Source organism: Salmo trutta, chromosome 38 (genome assembly GCF_901001165.1).
Source record: "Salmo trutta chromosome 38, fSalTru1.1, whole genome shotgun sequence".
Lineage (NCBI taxonomy): Eukaryota > Metazoa > Chordata > Actinopteri > Salmoniformes > Salmonidae > Salmo > Salmo trutta.
Genome location: NC_042994.1, coordinates 8780845 through 8798344, shown reverse-complemented (window position 1 = coordinate 8798344; position 17500 = coordinate 8780845). Strand labels below are relative to the sequence as shown.

General features: G+C 44.3%; 1 protein-coding gene across 1 annotated transcript in view; it reads left to right on the top strand.

The window, feature by feature from the left end:
* Window positions 1–17500, top strand: part of LOC115178402 (sodium/potassium/calcium exchanger 3) — a 63532-nt gene that overhangs the window by 31804 nt on the left and 14228 nt on the right. Inside the window, exon 3 of the mRNA XM_029739578.1 lies at window positions 15251–15327. Within this exon, the coding sequence (XP_029595438.1) occupies window positions 15251–15327 (77 nt within the window). The remainder of the gene's footprint in view (window positions 1–15250; window positions 15328–17500) is intronic.

Here is a 17500-nt window from a genome sequence, read left to right as displayed (position 1 = left end):
CATGATCTGTCACATGATCTCAATATTTATACACCTGTTCTGAAAGGCCCCAGAGTCTGCAACACCACTAAGCAAGGGACACCACCTAGCAAGCGGCACCATGAAGACCAAGGAGCTCTCCAAACAGGTCAGGGACTGTAAAGGCTGTCGTCGGAAGAAGTGGACCAAAATGCAGCGGAGTTAGCGTTTAATACAAACAACGTGAACACTATACACAAAACAACTGACAGCCAACACAGTCCTGTCAGGTGAAACACACTAAACAGAAACAATTACCCACAAACGCCAACGGAAAAACATGCACTTATGTGTGACTCCCAATCAACAGCAACGAACTACAGCTGTGCCTGATTTGGGAGCCACACACGGCCCAAAACAAAGAAATACAAACACATAGAAACAAAACATAGAACGCCCACCCAATGTAACACCCTGGCCTAACCAAAATAAAGAACAAAAAAACCCTCACTATGGCCAGGGCGTTACAGTGACAAAGTTGTGGAAAAGTACAGATCAGGGTTGGGCCGCCCACCAAAACTCACAGACTAGGCAAGGAGGGCATTAACCAGAGAGGCAACAAAGGGACCAAAGATAACCCTGAAGGAGCTGCAAAGCTCCACAGCGGAGATTGGAGTATCTGTCCGTAGGACTACTTTAAGCCGAACACTCCACAGAGCTGGGTTTTACGGAAGAGTGACCAGAAAAAAAGCCATTGCTTAAAGAAAAAAATGAGCAAACACATTTGGTGTTCGCCAAAAGGCATGTGGGAGACTCCCCAAACATATGGAAGAAGGTACTCTGGTCAGATGAGACTAAAATGTAGCTTTTTGGCCATCAAGGAAAACGTTATGTCTGCCGCAAACCCAACACCTCTCATCACCCCGAGAACAACATCCCCACAGTGAATTATGGTGGTGGCAGCATCATGCTGTGGGGATGTTTTTCATCGGCATGGACTGGGAAACTGGTCAGAATTGAAGGAATGATGGATGGTGCTAAATACAGGGAAATTCTTGAGGGAAACCTGTTTCAGTCTTCCAGAGATTTGAGACTGGGACGGAGGTTTACCTTCCATCAGGAAAATGACCCTAAGCATACTGCTAAAGCAGCACTCGAGTGTTTAAGGGGAAACATTTAAATGTCTTGGAATGACCTAGTCAAAGCCCAGACCTCAATCCAATTCAGAATCTGTGGTATGACTTAAAGATTGCTGTACACCAGCGGAACCCATCCAACTTGAAGGAACTGGAGCAGTTTTGCCTTGAAGAATGGGCAAAAATACCACTGGCTAGATGTGCCAAGCTTAAAGAAGCATACACCAAGAGACTTGCAGCTGTAATTGCTGCAAGAGGTGGCTCTACAAAGTATTGACTTTGGGAGGGTGAACAGTTATGCACGCTCAAGTTTTCTGTTTTCTTGTTTGTTTCACAAGAAAAAATATTTTGTATCTTCAAAGTGGTAGGCATGTTATGTAAATCAAATGATTTTTATTTATTTATTTAATTTATTTCACCTTTATTTAACCAGGTAGGCAAGTTGAGAACAAGTTCTCATTCACAATTGCGACCTGGCCAAGATAAAGCAAAGCAGTTCGACACATACAACAACACAGCGTTACACATGGAGTGAAACAAACATACAGTCAATAATACAGTAGAAAGATAAGTCTATATACAAAGTGAGCAAATGAGGTGAGATAAGGGAGGTAAAGGCAAAAAGGCCATGGTGGCAAAGTAAATACAATATAGCAAGTAAAACACTGGAATGGTAGATTTGTAGTGGAAGAAAGTGCAAAGTAGAAATAGAAATAATGCGGTGCAAAGGAGCAAAATAAATAAATACAGTAGGGGAAGAGGTAGTTGTTTGGGCTAAATTATAGATGGGCTATGTACAGGTGCAGTGATCTGTGAGCTGCTCTGACAGCTGGTGCTTAAAGCTAGTGAGGTAGATAAGTGTTTCCAGTTTTAGAGATTTTTATAGTTCGTTCCAGTCATTGGCAGCAGAGAACTGGAAGGAGAGACGGCCAAAGGAAGAATTGGCTTTGGGGGTGACCAGAGAGATATACCTGCTGGAGTGCGTGCTACAGGTGGGTGCTGTTATGGTGACCAGTGAGCTGAGATAAGGGGGGACTTTACCTAGCAGGGTCTTGTAGATGACCTGGAGCCAGTGGGTTTGGCGACTAGTATGAAGCGAGGGCCAGCCAACAAGACCGTACAGGTCGCAGTGGTGGGTAGTGTATGGGGCTTTGGTGACAAAACGGATGACACTGTATGGTAGACTGCATCCAGTTTATTGAGTAGGGTATTGGAGGCTATTTTGTAAATGACATCGCCGAAGTCGAGGATCGGTAGGATGGTCAGTTTTACGAGGGTATGTTTGGCAGCATGAGTGAAGGATGCTTTGTTGCGAAATAGGAAACCAATTCTAGATTTAACTTTGGATTGGAGATGTTTGATGTGAGTCTGGAAGGAGAGTTTACAGTCTAACCAGACACCTAGGTATTTGTAGTTGTCTACATATTCTAAGACACAACCGTCCAGAGTAGTGATGCTGGATGGGCGGGCAGGTGCAGGCAGCGATCGGTTGAAGAGCATGCATTTAGTTTTACTTGTATTTAAGAGCAGTTGGAGGCCACGGAAGGAGAGTTGTATGGCAATGAAACTCGTCTGAAGGGTTGTTAATTGGGGCTAGGGGGCAGTATTTTCACGGCCGGATGAAAAACGTACCCAATTTGAACAGGTTACTGGCCCAGACACTAGAATATGCATTAGAATATGCATTATTAGTAGATTTGGATAGAAAACACGCTGAAGTTTCTAAAACTCTTTGAATGGTGTCTGTGAGTATAACAGAACTCATATGGCAGGCAAAAACCTGAGAAAAGGTCAAGCAGGAAGTTGAAAATCTGAGGTTGTAGTTTTTCACGTGTTTGCCTTGACTGTATACAGTGACTTAGGGTTCATTTTGAACTTCCTAAAGCTTCCACTAGATGTCAACAGTCTTTAGAACGGTGTTTGAAGATTCTATGGTGAATTTGATGGGAATTACAGCACAAGGAAGTAGATTTCCCATTATAAGGCATGGGCTCAGTCACGCGCAATGACTTGGGAGCGAGCTGAGTTCATATTCACTCCTAAAGAGAACGGATAGGTCCGGTTGGAATTTTATTCAAGGTATATGATAAAAACAACCTAAAGATTGATTCTATACATCGTTTGACATGTTTCTACAAAATGTAGTATAACTTTTTTGACTTTTCGTCTGGACTAAGTAAGCATGTGCGTTGTGGATTTGGATAGTGAACCTAACGCGCGAACAAAATGGATTATTTGGACATAAATATTAACTTTATCGAACATTTATTGTGGAGCTGGGGTCCCTGGGAGTGCCTTCTGATGAAGATAATCAAAGGTAAGTGAATATTTATAATGTAATTTCTTTGTTTTATTGACTCCAAGATGGCGGGTTTCTGTTTGCTTGTTATTGGTGTCTTCTGGGCTGTACTCAGATTATTGCAAATTGTGCTTTCGCCGTGAACCTTTTTTGAAATCTGACAAAGCGGTTACATTTAGGAGAAGTGTATCGATAATTCTGTGCATAACACTTCTATATTGATCAAAGTTTATGATGAGTATTTCTGTAATATGTGTGCTCATTGTGCTCATTCACCGTATGTTTGGAGGGAAAACATTTCTCAACATTACGCGCCAATGTAAAATGCTGTTTTTGGATATAAATATGAACTTTATCGAGCAAAACACATACATGTATTGTGTAACATAATGTCCTAGGAGTGTCATCTGATGAAGATCGTCAAAGGTTAGTGCATAATTTTTGCTGAATTTCTGGTATTTGTGACACCTGTCCTTGCTAGGAAAATGGCTGTGTGGTTTTTCTTGTGTTGGAACTGTCCTAACATAATCTAATTTTATGCTTTCGCCGTAGATCCTTTTTGAAATCGGACAATGCGGTTGGATTAACAAGAGTCTTATCTTTAAAATGGTGTAAAATAGTTGATTGTTTGAGAAAATGGAATTATGAGATTTTAGCTGTTTTGAATTTGGCGCTCTGATTTTCCACTGGCTGTTGTCAAAATCAATCCCGTTAACGGGATAAGAACGGGAAGGGGTCCCCTAGAGGTTAACCTCTTACATCTAGACGTTCCGCTAGCGGAACACCTGCTCCAATATCCAATGATAGGCGTGGCGCGAATTACAAATTCCTCAAAAATACAAAAACTTCCATTTTTCAAACATATGACTATTTTACACCATTTTAAAGACAAGACTCTCCTTTATCTAACCACACTGTCCGATTTCAAAAAGGCTTTACAGCGAAAGCAAAACATTAGATTATGTCAGCAGAGTACCCAGCCAGAAATAATCAGACACCCATTTTTCAAGCTAGCATATAATGTCACAAAAAACAAAACCACAGCTAAATGCAGCACTAACCTTTGATGATCTTCATCAGATGACACGCCTAGGACATTATGTTATACAATACATGCATGTTTTGTTCAATCAAGTTCATATTTATATCAAAAACCAGCTTTTTACATTAGCATGTGACGTTCAGAACTAGCATACCCCCCGCAAACTTCCGGTGAATTTACGAAATTACTCACGATAAACGTTCACAAAAAACATAAGAATTATTTTAAGAATTATAGATACAGAACTCCTTTGTGCAATCGAGGTGTCCGATTTTAAAATAGCTTTTCGGTGAAAGCACATTTTGTAATATTCTGAGTAGATAGCCCAGCCATCACGGCTAGCTATTTTGACACCCACCAAGTTTAGCCCTGACCAAACTCCGATTTACTATTAGAAAAGTTTGATTACCTTTGGTGTTCTTCGTCAGAATGCACTCCCAGGACTGCTACTTCAATAACAAATGTTGGTTTGGTTCAAAATAATCCATAGTTATATCCAAATAGCGGCGTTTTGTTCGTGCGTTCAAGACACTATCCGAAGTGTAAATAAGGGTCACGCGCACGACCCATTTCGTGACAAAAGATTTCTAAATATTCCATTACCGTACTTCGAAGCATGTCAACCGCTGTTTAAAATCAATTTTTATGCAATTTTTCTCGTAAAAAAGCGATAATATTCCGACCGGGAAAGCGTGTGTACGTACAAAGAGAGAGAAAATAAAAGCATGGGATCCCCTTGTGCACGAGCCTGAGTCTCATAGTACTGTGACCGGCCACTATCCAAACGCGCTAATGTTTTTCAACCAGGGCCTGCAAAGCCACGATTCAGCTTTTTGCCGCTTTCAGAGAGCCCATGGCAGCCGTAGGAAGTGTTACGTAACAGCAGAGATCCCCTGTTTTGGATAGAGATAATCAAGAAGGCCAAGAAATGGTCAGACAGGGTACTTCCTGTACAGAATCTTCTCAGGTTTTGGCCTGCCAAATGAGTTCTGTTATACTCACAGACACCATTCAAACAGTTTTAGAAACTTTGGAGTGTTTTCTATCCAAAGCTAATAATTATATGCATATTCTAGTTTCTGGGCAGGAGTAATAATCAGATTAAATCGGGTACGTTTTTTATCCGGCCGTGAAAATACTGCCCCCTAGCCATAACAGGTTAACAGTGTCCAAAGAAGGGCCAGAAGTATTCAGAATGGTGTCATCTGCGTAGAGGTGGATCAGAGACTCACCAGCAGCAAGAGCGGCATCATTGATGTATATAGAGAAAAGAGTTGGTCCAAGAATTGAACACTGTGGCACCCCCATAGAGACTGCCAGAGGCAAAGACAACAGGCCATCCGATTTGACACATTGAACTCTATCAGAGAAGTAGTTGGTGAACCAGGCGAGGCAATCATTTGAGAAACCAAGGTAATTGAGTCCGTCGATGAGGATGTGGTGATTGACAGAGTCGAAAGCTTTGGCCAGGTCAATGAATACGGCTGCACAGTATTGTTTCTTATCGATGGCGGTTACGATATCGTTTAGGACCTTGAGCGTGGCTGAGGTGCACCCATGACCAGCTCTGAAACCAGATTGTATAGCGGAGAAGGTGCGAGGAGATTCGAAATGGTCGGTAATCTGTTTGTTGACTTGGCTTTCGAAGACCTTAGAAAGGCAGGGTAGGATAGATATAGGTCTGTAGCAGTTTGGGTCAAGAGTGGTGTCCCCCCCTTTGAAGAGGGGGATGACCGCAGCTGCTTTTCAATCTTTGGGAATCTCAGACGACATGAAAGAGAGGTTGAACAGGCTAGTAATAGGGGTTGCAACAATTTCGGCAGATAATTTTAGAAAAAAAGCGTCCAGATTGTCTAGCCCGGCTGATTTGTAGGGGTGCAGCTCTATCAGAACATCAGCTGACTGGATTTGGGAGAAGGAGAAATGGGGAAGACTTGGGCGAGTAGCTGTGGGGGGTGCAGTGCTGTTGACTGCAGTAGGGGTAGCCAGGTGGAAAGCATGGCCAGCCGTAGAAAAATGCTTATTGAAATTCTCAATTATAGTGGATTTATCGGTGGTGACAGAGTTTCCTATCCTCAGTGCAGTGGGCAGCTGGGAGGTGTTCTTATTCTCCATGGACTTTACGGTGTCCCAGAACTTTGTTGAGTTTGTGTTGCAGGAAGCAAATTTCTGCTTGAAAAAGCTAGCCTTGGCTTTTCTAACTGCCTGTGTATATTGGTTTCTAACTTCCCTGAAAAGTTGCATATCACGGGGGCTGTTCGATGCTAATGCAGAATGCCACAGGATGTTTTTGTGTTGGTTCAGGGCAGTCAGGTCTGGAGAGAACCAAGGGCTATATCTGTTCCTGGTTCTAAATTTCTTGAATGGGGCATGATACAAAACATTTATTTTAATTCCAGGTTATAAGGCAACAAAATAGGAAAAATGCCAAGGGGGTGAATACTTTCGCAAGCCACTGTATGCATTTTCTTACTGACGTTCAGGCATAAACGCTTTCCATATCTTCCGCCCACAGTAGCTATTATTCTGATAATGAATACTCGCAGTACCACATCTTTCCATGTATTGTATTCCTCCACAATTCCCTTGCCATAACGTACATCTGGATCTAGTAAAAATGGTAAGTCGTATCAATACAGACACACACACTCCGCCAACCTTGTATCTATAGAGCACATCAACGCTAATGGTCAATGTACTGTATGCTAGTGAGAGTCTGCCCCCAGGTTAAAGATGTGTATTACTTTTGTGCACCTCTCTCCCTCTCCCACTTAAACCCACTCACTCTGAAGAAGACACGGTTGGCGGAAGTGTGTGTGTGTGTGTTAAACCCACTCACTCTGAAGAAGACACGGTTGGCGGAAGTGTGTGTGTGTGTGTTAAACCCACTCACTCTGAAGAAGACACGGTTGCTATGGAGTGGGTTGCTTCCTCGGCTTGCACTTGGCTATGTCGCCAGCTAGCACTTACTCCGACACAAGTAGTGGAGTTGATTATATCAAATAGGAATGAGTGAAGAGATGTGTACTCCATTCAAGGCAGATTGAAGGGTGGAAGATTCTGTCCCTTAAATATTACATAGATATAAAGTAGTATAATGCTATGGTAACTTTATTTGACATGGTCATTATGACATTATAACAATATTATAATTAACATGACATGATATCTGTCATTTAGATCTTAATATCTGTCATTTAGATCTTAATATCTGTCATTTAGATCTTGGCTATTCCTACCCCGGTCAACAGCCCTGCACCCCCCACAGCAACTTGCCCAAACCTCCCCCATTTCTCCTTCACCCAAATCCAGATAGCTGATGTTCTGAAAGAGTTGCAAAATCTGGACCCCTACAAATCGGCTAGGCTAGACAATCTGGACCCTCTCTCTCTAAAATTATCCGCCGCAATTGTTGCAACCCCTATTACTAGCCTGTTCAACCTCTCTTTCGTATCATCTGAGATCCCCAAAGATTGGAAATTAGCCGCGGTCATCCCCCTATTCAAAGGGGAGACACTCTAGACCCAAACTGTTACAGACCTATATCTATCCTACCCTGCCTTTCTAAGGTCTTTGAAAGCCAAGTTAACAAACAGATCACCGACCATTTCGAATCCCTTCTCCGCTATGCAATCTGGTTTCCGAGCTGGTCATGGGTGCACCTCAGCCACGCTCAAGGTCCTAAACGATATCATAACCGCCATCGATAAAAGACAATACTGTGCAGCCGTATTCATCGACCCGGCATCGGCTTTCGACTCTGTCAATCACCACATTCTTATCGGCAGACTCAACAGCCTTGGTTTCTCAAATGACTGCCTTGCCTGGTTCACCAACTACTTCTCAGACAGAGTTCAGTGTGTCAAATCGGAGGGCCTGTTGTCCACACCTCTGTCAGTCTCTATGGGGGTGTCACAGGGTTCAATTCTCGGGCCGACTCTTTTCTCTGTATACATCAATGATGTCGCTCTTGCTGCTGGTGATTCTCTGATCCACCTCTACGCAGATGACCTCATTCTGTATACTTCTGGCCCTTTGGACACTGTGTTAACTAACGTCCAGACGAGCTTCATTGCCATACAACTCTCCTTCCGTGGCCTCCAACTGCTCTTAAACGCAAGTAAAACTAAATGCATGCTCTTCAACCGATCGCTGCCTGCACCTGCCCGCCCGTCCAGCGTCACTACTCTGGACGGTTCTGACTTAGAATATGTGGACAATTACAAATACCTGGGTGTCTGGATAGACTGTAAACTCTCCTTCCAGACTCACATTAAGCATCTCCAATCCGAAATTAAATCTAGAATCGGCTTTCCCTTTCGCAACAAAGCATCCTTCACTCATGCTGCCAAACATACCCTCGTAAAACTGACTATCCTACCGATCCTTGACTTTGGCGATGTCATTTATAAAATAGCCTCCAACACTCTACTCAGCAAATTGGATGCAGTCTATCACAGTGCCATCTGTTTTGTGGCTGGCCCTCGCTTCATATTCGCCGCCAAACCCACTAGCTCCAGGTCATCTATAAGTCTTTGCTAGGTAAAGCCCCGCCTTATCTCAGCTCACTGGTCACCATAGCAGCACCCACCCATAGCACGCGCTCCAGCATGTATATTTCACTGGTCACCCCCAAAGCCTATTCCTCCTTTGGTCGCCTTTCCTTCCAGTTCTCTGCTGCCAATGACTGGAACGAATTGCAAAAATCACTGAAGCTGAAGACTCATATCTCCCTCACTAACTTTAAGCATCAGCTGTCAGAGCAGCTCACAGATCACTGCACCTGTACATAGCCCATCTGTAAATAGCCTATCTGTAAATAGCCCATCCAACTACCTCATCCCTGTATTGTTATTTATTTATTTATTTTGCTCTTTTGCACCCCAGTATCTCTACTTGCACATTCATCTTCTGCACATCTATCACTCCAGTGTTTATTTGCTAAATTGTAATTACTTCGCCACTACGGCCTATTTATTGCCTTACCTCCCTAATCTTACCTCATTTGTACACACTGTATATAGATTTTTCTATTGTGTTATTGACTGTACATTTGTTTATTACATGTGTAACTCTGTGTTGTTGTTTGTGTCGCACTGCTTTGCTTTATCTTGGCCAGATCGCAGTTGTAAATGACAACTTGTTCTCAACTGGCCTACCTGGTTAAATAAAGGTGAAATATTTTTTTTTTTATGTAGATCTTAGTATCTGTCATTTAGATCCTAATATCTGTCATTTAGATCTTAATATCTGTCATTTAGATGTTGTCTATGTGTGACATGAGTGGTCATGTGTTACTTACAAAAGCCAGAGCTAGAATCGGTGTGTGTGTGTGTGTGTGTGTGTGTGTGTGTGTGTGTGTGTGTGTGTGTGTGTGTGTGTTTGCTCGCCTGCCTGTCTACAGTAATGGCATGTACATGAGTGAGTTCAGTACATGAGTGAGTTCAGTACAAGGTAGACAAGATAACTCGTTTCATGAGTCTACTATCATTATACCACATGACTATCTTTGTTGAGAGGATAACCTTCATACTGCAACACAACACTTTATTCACGTCCCATTTCTACCTTTCTTTCTCTCTTTCTCACTTCCTCTCTGACCTCCTTTGTCCTTATACAGGTGTGTTACTGCTTTCTCCTGACAAAGAACACACACACACACACACACACACACACACACACACACACACACACACACACACACACACACACACACACACACACACACACACGCACTCAGTACCCTGTTTATGGACTATGGAGAAGCCAGCTGTACCTATTTTCTTCTAAAGCACAGGCATCTTTTGTGCTCTTGAAATGGCCCTCCAATACCCCACCGTTGTACAATAGAATCAGGTGACTCATATCTCAAATGCAACAATTTCATAAAAGAGTTGTTAGGCAGTACAGATGGAGTGGCATCTGGGGGAGGGGGGGTTAGATTCACTTTCTGCTCTTTTTTTTGTTGTCCGTTCAGATTCAGACAAAGATGATAACTTTAGAAGAGATACTGTACCGTCTCTACATTTAGTGGTGCATCAGGGTGAAACTCTCTGAAGGCAATGCTTTAGAGTGTTTGTGCCATTGGCGGGACTGTGTGTGTGCGTGCATACTTGCTTGATTGTGTGTGCACACGATTTCTCATACCTTGTGTGTGCATGCGCGTGTGCGTGCATGCGCTCCTCCATGTGTGTGGAAGGGTGTTGACTTGGCTGTGAGTTGCTATCTGGCATAGTAGTATTGTTCACAGAAGAGAGGGCCAGAGTGGTAGAGTGTTGGACATGGCTGGGCACATCTGCTGCCTGTATCCCTCTGGCAATGGGCATTAGTCTGGGCACACTGACTCCATTACACTCTGCCATGCTACACACACACACACACACACACACACACACACACACACACTCCGTTGTAGCACCCACTGCTGGGTTTTCAGTTTCACGCATAGAGATGTAATGGCCTCCTCTGTGGCAGCAGGGGCCCATGATAAAAATAGGATTTGGGCCAAGTGCTCGCCCTCTATACAACTCTATGGTTTGACGTTATTTGATGTTAAAGATGAATGGGGATGGTGGAATTTTAGTGTTTCAGTAGTAATGTACTCATGCATGAACTTAATGTATGTGGAATGTGTTTGTGTGAGTGCTGCTTGTCCGTAATGGGATCCTACAATAGGAATGAACAACCCTTCTTCATCTGATCAGTCATTAGGTTTTATCTTCTGTGTCTGTGAAGACCTTCTCTCTCTTTCTTCCTTTTCTTTTGTTGTCTGTCTGTCTGTCTGTCTGTCTGTCTGTCTGTCTGTCTGTCTGTCTTTCTGTCTGTCTGTCTGTCTGTCTGTCTGTCTGTCTGTCTGTCTGTCTGTCTGTCTGTCTGTCTGTCTGTCTGTCTGTCTGTCTGTCTGTCTGTCTGTCTGTCTGTCTCTCTCTCTTTCGTTCTCTCTCGCTTTCTCTCGTTCTCTCTTGCTTTCTCTCGTTTTCTCTCTCTCTCTCTCTCTCTCTCTCTCTCTCTCTCTCTCTCTGTTTTTCTCTTTCTCTCTCCTCTCTCCATTTATCTCCCTGGTTCCTAGAGCAGATCCCTTTATCCTCTCTATAATGTTTATTTCCCATCATAATAATGTGTTTTCCTTAGCAAACAGAACAGAAAAGACGTAGGCAGGGCAGGCGTCTTGATCTGTGTGCGAGTCCGAGTGTGTGTGTGTGTGTGTGTGCGTGCGTGTGCGTGCGCGTGCGTGCGTGCGTGTAGCACTCGTAGCTGTAAAAATTAAACACATCCAGCTGCCGACACCAAGATACGCACGCACACACACACATGCACACACACACACACGCACACACACACATGCACACACACGCCATGAGATGTCCGTCCTCCTCCTGCTCTCTACTCTCTGTGTTGTTTTACTGTGAGTTCTGCGTTGTGTTAGACGAGTTTCCTAATATAACATAGGAACAGACCTGTGTTCAATTAAACACATACAGAATGTATGGCACATGGATCACCACAGAACTAGGCCCCTTTCACACTACTGTGCTGAGCTGTACTGTGCTGGCCTGGTTACTCATCCACCATCGTTGCTGGAAAGGACAACATCTGAGCCAGCACAGTATGTCTCAGGTCAGCAGGATAGTGTGAAAAGGGTAATAGAGTGCATCCACTAAGGAACATTGAGAGGTTGAGTTAGTTTGCAGTGTGAATGAGTCAGGGAAAGGTAGAAGCTAAAAAGTTGGGAAGAGGTGAACTAAGTTTATGCAGGTGAGGAGGAAAAGCCATTTTAGAGAGTTGGGATTCAGCTGCTGTAGCTAGCTGACTGTCTGGCTGGGCTTTCCAGTGAAAAGCGGTAAACCGCATTTTAGTTAGCAGTAGTTTGCACTATTTGCGTTGTCCCCCCCACCCCCTCTTTTACGCTGCTGCTACTCTCTGTATATCATAAATGCATAGTCACTTTAACTATATAGCCTTGCTACTGTTATAGCCTATCTACTGTTATAGCCTCGCTACTGTAAATAGCCACGCTACTGTTATTTTTCATTGTCTTTTTACTGTTGTTTTTATTTATTTACTTATCTAATGTTCACATAATACAGTTGAAGTCGGAAGGTTACATACACTTAGGTTGGAGTCACTCGTTTTTCAACCACTCCACAAATTTCTTTCTTTGGCAAGTCGGTTAGGACATCTACTTTGTGCATGACATAAGTCATTTTTCGAACAATTGTTTACAGACAGATTATTTCACTTAAAATTCATTGTATCACAATTCCAGTGGGTCAGAAGTTTACATGCACTAAGTTGACTGTGCCTTTAAACAGCTTGGAAAATTCCAGAAAATGATGTCATGGCTTTAGAAGCTTCTGATAGGCTAATTGACATAATTTGAGTAAATTGGAGGTGTTCCTGTGGATGTATTTTCAGGCCTATCTTCAAACTGAGTGGCTCTTTGCTTGACATCATGGGAAAATCAAAAGACCTCCGAAAATAAATTGCAGACCTCCACAAGTCTGGTTCATCCTTGGGAGCAATTTCCAAACGCCTGAAGATACCACGTTCATCTGTACAAACAATATAATGCAAGTATAAACACCATGGAACCACGCAGCCGTCATACCGCTCAGGAAGGAGACGCGTTCTGTCTCCTAGAGATGAACGTACCTCGGTGCGAAAAGTGCAAATCAATCCCAGAACAACAGCAAAGGATCTTGGGAAGATGCTGGAGGAAACAGGTACAGAAGTATCTATATCCACAGTAAAACGAGTCCTATATCGACATAACCTGAAAGGCCGCTGAGCAAGGAAGAAGCCACTGCTCCAAAACCGGCATTAAAATGCCAGACTATGGTTTGCTACTTCACATGGGGACAAAGATCGTACTTTTTGGAGAAATGTCCTCTGGTCTGATGAAACAGAAATAGAACTGTTTGGCCATAATGACCATCGTTATGTTTGGAGGAAAAAGGGGGAGGCTTGTAAGCCAAAGAACACCATCCCAACCGTGAAGCACGGGGGTGGCAGCATCATGTTGTGGGGGTGCTTTGCTGCAGGAGGGACTGGTGCACTTCACAAAATAGATGGCATCATGAGGAAGGAAAATTATGTGGATATGTTGACGCAACATCTCAAGACATCAGTCAGAAAGTTAAAGCTTGGTCGCAAATGGGTCTTCCAAATGGACAATGACCCCAAGCATACTTCCAAGGTTGTGGCAAAATGGCTTAAGGACAACAAAGTCAATGTATTGGAGTGGCCATCACAAAGCCTTGACCTCAAACCTATACAAAATTTGTGATCAGAACTGAAAAAGTGTGTGTGAACAAGGAGGCCTACAAACCTGACTCAGTTACACCAGCTCTGTCAGGAGGAATGGCCCAAAATTCACCCAACTTATTGTGGGAAGCTTGTGGAAGTCTACCTGAAATGTTTGACCCAAGTTAAACAATTTAAAGGCAATGCTACCAAATACTAATTGAGTGTATGTAAACTTCTGACCCACTGGGAATAAATCATTCTCTCTACTATTATTCTGACATTTCACATTCTTAAAATAAAGTGGTGATCATAACTGACCAGAGACAGGGAATTTTTACTAGGATTAAATGTCAGGAATTGTGAGAAACTGAGTTTAACTGTATTTGGCTAAGGTGTATTTAAACTTCCGACTTCAAATGTACCTATTTTTTACTTAAAAATTGCACTGTTTGTTAGGGCCTGTAAGTGAGCATTTCACTGTAAGATCTACACCTGTTGTATTCGGCGCACATGACAAACTTTGATTTGATTTGAAATAGCATCACTGTATTAGCAGCTATTAGCATTGGTGGAAGCAGTGGTTGTGCTAGCTACTAGCTATAGCCACTAGCTAGCACAACGTTGACCGTCTGGCTGGCCTTTCCAGTGGAAACGTGGTGAAATCCGGAGCAGATGTTAGCAGTGGCCCATGAATAGACTGTTGATTGGTGGACGAGGTGGGATGATGAAGGGAGAAAAGGAGGAGAGAGGAGCCTGGAGAATGAATGAATGGAGGGAGAGGGAAGGAAGTGTGGAGTGAGAGGATAACATAGGTATTTTAGCTCTCTTTTTCATTCTTTCTATCTCTTATTTTTCTCTGTCTCTTTCTCTTACTCTCTCTTTCTCCCTGTCTCTTTTCCCCTCTCTCTTTCCCTTTCTCTTTCCCCCTCTCTATTTTCCCCTCTCTCTTTTCCCCTCTCTCTTTCTCTCTCTTACACACTTTTTTATGCACAATAAGGAGTGATAGCTTCTAACGCTTCTTGTACCACTTCCCCTTGTAGCCCTACTCTCTTTCCATGTATAATTTCCCTCTCTCCTCATCCCCCTCTCCTCCCTCTCTCCTCCTCATCCCTCTCTCCTCCTCACCCTACATATCCTAATCCTGAGCTCTATTTTTACTCTCTCTCCTCTCTTTGTCCTTTTCTTCGCTCTCACTTTATCCATCTCTTTTCTCTTCTCCTCTGGTGGGTCTTTCAGTTCTCAGAGGAGGCGTGCACGCACACACTCACACACACAATCCTTGGCAGGATGCTGCAGGACTGTCATACAGACACACACTCACAGATGGACGGACGCAGGCATGCACACACACACAAATAGACATTTAGGCAAGGTGCTGCAGGGCCAGCCCTTGTCAGTTCATATGAGTTATGTGTCCTCCATTAGCTTGTGAGTAGCATTGACCTCACAGGACAGACGTCAGAACACACACACACACACACACCATCCATCCATCCATCCATCCACACACATACACACACAAACACACAATCTCTTGCTTGAGTAACCCGAAATCTCTGTCTCTTCCAGCTTTGCACGAGTTCCCTACAGATCTGTTTACCCACAGGGAGAGGACAGAAGGAGCTGTGGCCCTACACGTCCTGTGTGTGAGTTCAGTCTTCTTCACTTTGATCTCACACTGTCTGTCTGTCTGTCTGTCTGTCTGTCTGTCTGTCTGTCTGTCTGTCTGTCTGTCTGTCTGTCTGTCTGTCTGTCTGTCTGTCTGTCTGTCTGTCTGTCTGTCTGTCTGTCTGTCTGTCTGTCGGTCGGTCGGTCGGTGTCCAGGGGGTAGCAGGTGGCCTGGCAGTTAAGAGCGTTGGGCCAGTAACCAAAAGGTTGCTGGTTCGAATCACCAAACCGTCAAGGTTTAAAAATCTGCCTTTCTGCTTCTGCCAACAGCAACTGGACGCTGATTAAGGCAGCTCCCCGCACCTCTCTGATTCAGAGGCGTTGGGTTAAATGCAGAAGACACATTTTGATTGAATGCATTCAGTTGTGCAACTGACTAGGTATCCCCTTTTCCACTCGGTATCCCCTTTCCCACTAGGTATCCCCTTTCCCACTAGGTATCCCCTTTCCCACTAGGTATCCCCTTTCCCACTAGGTATCCCCTTTCCCACTAGGTATCCCCTTTCCCACTAGGTATCCCCTTTCCCACTCGGTATCCCCTTTCCCACTCGGTATCCCCTTTCCCACTCGGTATCCCCTTTCCCACTAGGTATCCCCTTTCCCACTAGGTATCCCCTTTCCCACTAGGTATCCCCTTTCCCACTAGGTATCCCCTTTTCCACTAGGTATCCCCTTTCCCACTAGGTATCCCCTTTTCCACTAGGTATCCCCTTTCCCACTAGGTATCCCCTTTCCCACTCGGTATCCCCTTTTCCACTAGGTATCCCCTTTTCCACTAGGTATCCCCTTTTCCACTAGGTATCCCCTTTCCCACTAGGTATCCCCTTTTCCACTAGGTATCCCCTTTCCCACTAGGTATCCCCTTTCCCACTCGGTATCCCCTTTCCTACTCGGTATCCCCTTTCCCACTCGGTATCCCCTTTCCCACTAGGTATCCCCTTTCCCACTAGGTATCCCCTTTCCCACTAGGTATCCCCTTTTCCACTAGGTATCCCCTTTCCCACTAGGTATCCCCTTTTCCACTAGGTATCCCCTTTCCCACTCGGTATCCCCTTTCCCACTCGGTATCCCCTTTTCCACTAGGTATCCCCTTTCCCACTAGGTATCCCCTTTCCCACTAGGTATCCCCTTTCCCACTAGGTATCCCCTTTCCCACTAGGTATCCCCTTTTCCACTCGGTATCCCCTTTTCCACTAGGTATCCCCTTTTCCACTCGGTATCCCCTTTCCCACTAGGTATCCCCTTTCCCACTCGGTATCCCCTTTTCCACTAGGTATCCCCTTTTCCACTAGGTATCCCCTTTTCCACTAGGTATCCCCTTTCCCACTAGGTATCCCCTTTTCCACTAGGTATCCCCTTTCCCACTAGGTATCCCCTTTCCCACTCGGTATCCCCTTTCCTACTCGGTATCCCCTTTTCCACTAGGTATCCCCTTTTCCACTAGGTATCCCCTTTCCCACTCGGTATCCCCTTTCCCACTAGGTATCCCCTTTCCCACTAGGTATCCCCTTTTCCACTAGGTATCCCCTTTCCCACTAGGTATCCCCTTTTCCACTAGGTATCCCCTTTCCCACTAGGTATCCCCTTTCCTACTCGGTATCCCCTTTCCTACTCGGTATCCCCTTTTCCACTAGGTATCCCCTTTCCCACTAGGTATCCCCTTTCCCATGTCTCTGTGTGTGTCTTTAATCAACCTTTCACATTCATAACACCTCAATAAACTATTTTAAGTTCCCGTAAAAAAGAAATCACACACTCAACACAGTGGAAAACTAACAACTTCATGTCAGTCCCCCTGTATTTCTCGGCTGGCTGGGTGTTTGTGCATAGTGCGAACCATGGGATAATTGTTAGCGGGCCGCCGTCCAAGGCTAAACAAATGGCCCCCGAGTCCAAACTATCCCGCTTGGAGGAACAGAACAGAACAGAACACAGCATCTGGTACCGAATGAGGCCTGCCAAGTGTGTGTGTGTGTGTGTGTGTGTGTGTGTGTGTGTGTGTGTGTGTGTGTGTGTGTGTGTGTGTGTGTGTGTGTGTGTGTGTGTGTGTGTGTGTGTGTGTGTGTGTGAGTGCGTGCGTGTGTGTGCGTGCGTGCGTGCGTGCGTGCGTGCGTGCGTGCGTGTGCGCATGCTCCTCACTCTAGCTGGGGT